A 6,295-nucleotide genomic window follows, 5' to 3' on the forward strand; every position below is an offset into this window, starting at 1 on the left:
AAGGTAAAGCATATTCCCTTAGTCCCAGGCCATTGGGGAGCATTTCAGGGAATTAATGTTACCGGGTGGTTGAAGGATGAAATTAGCCCCTGGCTAGTTGAATCATTTCGATGCCTGCAGCTGGTTTGCTCTACAGGCCTCTCGGCAATTGTCCAGATGCCCTCTAGGAACTCCAGTGCCAGATGTTGTTGCAAATAAGCCTGTAATGATACATGTAACAGGAATGGGCAGAGCCCAGCACGCTGCCCCTGTGAAATGCCTTTTCAGATGGAATATATATAGATGTCTTGGATCATTCAGCTATCTTAACTTGTTCATTACAAACAGAACAGACGGTCAACCTTTCTGACTAATGTAATAACTAATCGTTGAGAGAGTGAGAAGAATGTATGGCTTGAGCTGGAGGGGGTGGGGTGGTTTGTGTGTGTGTGTGTGTGTGTGTTTGTGTACACACCAGTATGCTTTTATGCAGATGGTTTTCCCAGCAACATAAAAATCAAACAATAAGCATTTTTCTCACCCGAGGATTTAAATATGATGCAATCTGTGCTGACCCAAGATAAAGGCATTTTGATAGAAGAGTGCACTGGAATAGCTCATTGAGCCTTAAATGGGCAGCCTAACTTGGCTTTTACTATGCAATTCTTACCTGAACATATAAGCAAGGTCAAAGGCAGCTATCAGGGTGAAGGCTTTCTTCATTGATGGATAGTGATATGGTTGGAGGAAGAACTCAGCCACTGACAGGGGCAAAATCAACGTGTGCTGTAAGAGAAAAGAGGACAAATTCTGATGGCAGGCTGCATGGGGCTGCCTTCAGTTCCCATCATTTTCTCTCCCCCTTAACCTATCTTCTTACACGACTGCCATTACACTTTTGAAAACTTGGCTTAGACACAGTAGTACTCACTGGATGCCCAAGGGTCTGTATGAAATGAAAAATCAGTTGCCTCAATTGGATTCCCACTCATAGCAACCTCGTGTCAGAGTAAAACCTTTCTCCCTAGGGTGGTTGATGCCTGACTTTTCAGAAGTGGCTCCCCAGGCTTTCCCCTGAGGTACCTCGGACTAAACTCCAAGTGTCAGCCTCTCAGTCAAAAGCCAAGTACTTAACAATTGACATTACCCAGGGACTCCCGAGGAACTATACCCATGGCCATTGAGTCAATTCTGATACACGGTGGATTCGGTAGTACAGAGTAGAACTGCCCCTTAAGGTTTCCAAGGCTGTAAATCTTTTCAGAAGCAGACTGCCATATTTTTCTCTTACAGAGTGAGTGATGGGTAGACTGAAGACCAACCTTTGGGGTAGTAACTGAATGCTGAACCACTGCACCACCAAGGTTCATTCCAAGGACCTAGAGTGGCTCTATTGTCTACTGTTTGGGACCAAACTGCTCTCTTCTGGGCACCAAGGCTCTTTGTGATGCGCCATCATCCTTCTACTGCCTTCCTTCCTTCCTTTCTCTCTCTCTCTCTCACACACACATGCACACACACGCACGCACGCATGCACGCACGCACGCACGCACTCACTCATCCTCCTCCACTGGATCACAGCTGCTTCCTTCCCCCTCCTTTGTGGGTGCCCAGTGTGCCTGCTCCCATCTCCAAGATCTGGTTCATATTTTCTCTCCGTGTTCAGAGTGTGTTTCTCTCTCTCTCTTCAAATACTTCATAGGCTCTCTACTCAACTTGGGCTCTCTGCTGCCAAAGCCATCTTCCATAGTGCAGTTCCCACATTTTCCTCTTGCTAATTTCTTTCACTCGGTTCTATTGCATGTCTGTGCTGTGCCAGGTCGTCTAGCATGTTACTGGGTACATCTGCAAACTCTGCCAGGTCTGAGCACAAGTTTCACCCTTCTCCACGCTCCCCATTTCACTGGCACTGTGTCCTGAGCTCAGGTCTGTGGAGGACAGGAGTAGGGAACCAATAGTGTGGGAGAGTCTTCCTCTGAGTGCCCAGCCTCCCAAGCCCTCCTCTCTGCTTCTCTGCTTCTCCCCTCCTTCACAGCCATCTGTTTTCTCACATCCTCTTCATCTTTGAAACTCTTAAAACTAGATTTTTTTTTTCTCCAGGAGGCATAATGAAGAAAATAAACCTTTAGGAATAGTGGTGTTTTCAGATGCAAAGACTACTGAGGCCTGTTCCTTTCTTGGAGATAGAAAGCCAGTCTGGGCAAGATCACTTGAGCATATGCATGGTGCCCTTTCATTTCTGAAACATATGCATTAAGCCCCCCTGCCATCCTCTCTGCTCACTGGTGACATCTCCCAGCTTAACCTAACCATCTGTCCTTCAGTGAACTCTGACCCACGGTGATCTCATGTATATCAAAATATAATTGTGCTCTACAGGGCTTGTTTCATTTCATTTTTTATGGCAGTAAAAATGTACACAACAGGGCTTTTTCCAGTCCACAAATTTATCTAATTTCTATAATTCAGTGATGCCAATTGCATTCTGCATGGTGGACAACCACTTTAACAATCCTTGTCTGAATTGGTCCACCACCATTAACATAAACTCAGTACTCCTTAAGGAAAAAGATCCCCTTTTCTCCTCTTTTCCACTCTTGGTAACAGTAAAAAATTGTTTTTTTTAAAAATAAACCAATAGACAAATATTTGTTTATTTCATGAAAATGAGGTCACGCAGTATATCTTTTATCAAACGACTGACTTTCTTGGCCTAATGGTGTCAGGGTGCATCCATGCTGTGGCATGTGTGAGCACTTTCCTTTTAGGGCTGAGTAAGAGTCCATGGTATGTGCACACCACATTGTGTTTTATCTATTTATCTGGTGACGGATACTTTGGCTGCTTCCACCTTTTACCTGTGGTGAAAAGTGCTGCACTGACATCAGGATACAGATTTCTGTTTGTGTTCTTACTTTTACGGATTTGGGGTATACAGAAAGGCATAAATGGGACTACTGGGCCATAGGGTAGTTTTATCCACATGATTGCTATAGATTACAATATATATAATTGATTTGTGTGGAAGATATAGAAGAGCAATTGGGTTGTCCATTCATTCATTCCCACACACTTTGATTTAGGACATAGACTGCAACCCCCACAATGCAATAACCTTCTCCCCACTGACTCCCTATCGTTACCATTTCCCCGCACCCTTCTTTCCCATTTCTTCCTGCTTTCTGAGCTTGACCTCTGGGCACATGCTGCCTCTTCATCTGTATGGCTGGTTGTTCTAAGAAGGGTATCCGGTACTATCTCAGTTGTCTAATGGCTCCAAACTGGAACTTTCCATTAGCAAGATTTGAAAAAAAAAATCTGCTCAGATAGAAAGCATATTGATGAAGTAGTCTATCCACCCCCCTGTTGATCCTAAGAAGTGGATTGATTCTTTAGAGTGGATGGATGATGGCCTAATAAATGAGATCACCCAAAAATTGATAGGAAACAGGCCTCATACATACAGATACATGAAAACCTTGGCAGAATATGTTGTACAACAAGAAGAAGCAAAGCTAAATGTGGCCATTGTAAGACAACCCATTGTTGGTGCCAGTTGAAAAGAACCTTTTCCAAGATGGATCGATACCTTCAATGGATCAAGTGGTCTCTTTTCTGTGGCAGGGAAAGGAATTCGTCAAACAGTGGGTGCTGCCAACAATACCCTTGCGGATCGCGTTCCAGTCGATTTAGTTGTCAACACGAACCTTGCAGCACCGTGGTCGATCAAGCAGCAGGATGGTGTACAACAGGTAGCACTAATCCTTTTCACTGGGGTGAAGTTGAATACCATGTAATTTCTACTTTTAAGAGGAATCCTCTCCACAGGCCTTCAGCTGGCCCTATGTAAATCTAACCCCAATCACCTTTTATATCATTACTGGATTGTTGTAAGCCATACGGCCTCAGGATTCCTGTATGAGAGCTACCTCAGGATGCTGGGAAGGTGCCCAAGGATGATGAAAGCAGTTACCTTGCCTTTCCTAAAACTATGATGCTTCTTGAATATTTCACAAGTACTTCTTGGGTTTGGAATACGGACCATGTCAATATGTTAATGAATCAGCTAAACCCTGAAGATAAAGACATTTAATATTGACATACAGCAGTTGAATTGGGTAGAATATGTAGAAAACTACTGCATCAGAGCTAAGAAACATGTATTGAATGAAGAAATGTCTGGTCTCCCTGCAGCTAGAAAAGATCTGAACAAGTTAAGTAACATATGTTATGGGTTCAATACTATCCTGTGATCCTAATCTGGTGTATTTTTATTGCAAGATCAGAAATGGCAAGACATGTCTAATGCTTTGTGGTTAGTCCGTGTTATAAGTTTCTGTCATACTTCAGAGCATCCAGCACGGTGAGATACTGAAGACAAGGATTTAGCATGAGAGCATCTATGCATATGGTGGTCTAACTGCACAAAGTGTAAAATGTACTTAAGTCATCTCACCTGTTTTCAGTACATTAAACCATCTTAGATCAAATGTGGAGTCAATTATGATATATTTTATGTAACATGCTGAAGTTTATGCTCATGAAATCCTAGTGAACACACTGTGGTATGCCGGCTCAAATATGTAGTAGCCACCAAAACCATAATGTCTAACATTTTGGTCCCTGGGGGGTACAGGGAATGGGTAGGGTAGAAGTGGGAAAAGAGGCACACTGACCAGTATAACTATGCGATTCTGGAACAACTCATTAAAATATGCCATAAATACATAGTGAATTTATAATTCTAATATTTAGTGCAATGGAAAGTGTATTAGTACAGGAATACTATCTAAGTTGCTACCACTGATTCATCAGTGTTTCATTTTTTTCAATAAGTTGAAGCGGGTTTTAATTTTGTTAAAATTATAGTGAAACAATTGTCAAATCATGCTGTTATTGAGTGACCTCAGATATGGAAGACATGTTATGCGTTCGTGGGGTTTTTCTTGTTAAAGGTCTGATGTAGATAATTTTTCAATAAGCAATCAATTGCTTTCCTAGTCAGATGGCTATATTATTCTAAAGATCATATTGAATCTAATGTGTTTGATCCATATTAGCATAAACTATGGATATTTTGAAGTACTGTGAAAAAAATTTAATAAAATTGTTAGTTTTAAAATAATAGAGGAATTGTTTTCTTGTCTACATTATAGTCAAACAAAAATTAATTCTGTGAGATTTTGTCCATGTTTTAAAGCAGGAAGATTTCTTGAGCTTTCAGTTGAGGAGCAGAAAGAGATTTACCATACATTGGTTCACTTTCCTTTATAAACTTTATTCATGCAATGTTGAAAAGAATTATACTGTCTTTTCAATGAAATAGAAAATGCATTATTATGAAAGAAAGTAATCTTGGGTAGTAATAACTTAAGAAAATGTTCTCTTCTGTGTAAACACACACTAATTTTTTTATCTCAAAAGCAGAATTCCTTCAATAAGAAAAAAATAATGTGAATAAAATCAAATAAAGGATTTTATTTACATACTACATAAAATAGCAAGCTGTTGAATGACTTTGAAGATACTAGCTATTTTTTTCTGCATGTGGCTTTAGTTTGAGAAAGGAATGCATTATAGAAACAAATAACAGAAAGAAAATTGGTGCAAATTTTCACAGAAACATTATCAGAGTCAGGTAATGAAGGCCTAATGAATAGAAGCAGAATGGTGTTCAAGACAGTGTTTGGAGACAGGGATCAGGGTTCAGCTACATTGTTACTTTTGCTTCCCTCTGTTCTGTATATCCCCCCACCACAGTCCCGGTGGGTTGCGCAGGGGCTTTTTCTCAACACAGCCACAGCTGGCCGCCATCTAAGGGCAGGGACTAAACCCTTGCGTCCCACGGTCAGGGATCAGGGTTCAGCTACATTGTTACTTTTGTTTCCTCTCTTCTCTATATGCCCCCACAGTCTCAGCCGGCTTACATTTTAAGTTTTTTTCTCCTCTTTGTCTCTTTCCTGTTCTCTCACGCTCCACTGCTGACCTCCAAACTGTTCCCCTTAGCATAGGGCATTTATGCCTGTGCCACACCCAGCAAGGTGAGCTCCACACTGTGCAGCTAGGCCGAGTCTGGGGAAAGCCCTGGTGACTTCCACCAGCGGATACACTACCCAACTTCTTTTTAAAAAATCATTTTATTAGGGACTCATACAACTCTTATCACAATCCATACATAAATCAATTGTGTAAAGCACATTCATTGCCTTCATCATTCTCAAAACATTTCCTCTCTACTTAAGCCCCTGGCATTAGGTCCTCATTTTTCCCCTCCCTCATGAGCCCTTGATAATTTATAAATTATTATTTTGTCATA

At 41.3% G+C, this 6,295-nt stretch overlaps 1 protein-coding gene and 1 pseudogene across 2 annotated transcripts in view; one reads left to right on the forward strand and one right to left on the reverse strand.

Moving 5' to 3' along the window:
- LOC123522554 (androgen dependent TFPI regulating protein) overlaps nt 1–6,295 on the reverse strand; it is a 101,778-nt gene that overhangs the window by 21,715 nt on the left and 73,768 nt on the right. For both annotated transcript variants that reach the window (XM_045297834.1, XM_045297833.1), the window contains exon 4: nt 650–765. In XM_045297834.1, coding sequence (XP_045153769.1) covers nt 650–765 — 116 coding nt within the window. The remainder of the gene's footprint in view (nt 1–649; nt 766–6,295) is intronic.
- On the forward strand, nt 1,809–4,354 carry LOC105979493 (annotated as a pseudogene).

Source organism: Echinops telfairi, unplaced genomic scaffold (assembly GCF_000313985.2).
Source record: "Echinops telfairi isolate 266 unplaced genomic scaffold, ASM31398v2 ScPeMD7_7424;HRSCAF=8462, whole genome shotgun sequence".
In the NCBI taxonomy this organism is placed as follows: Eukaryota; Metazoa; Chordata; class Mammalia; order Afrosoricida; family Tenrecidae; genus Echinops; species Echinops telfairi.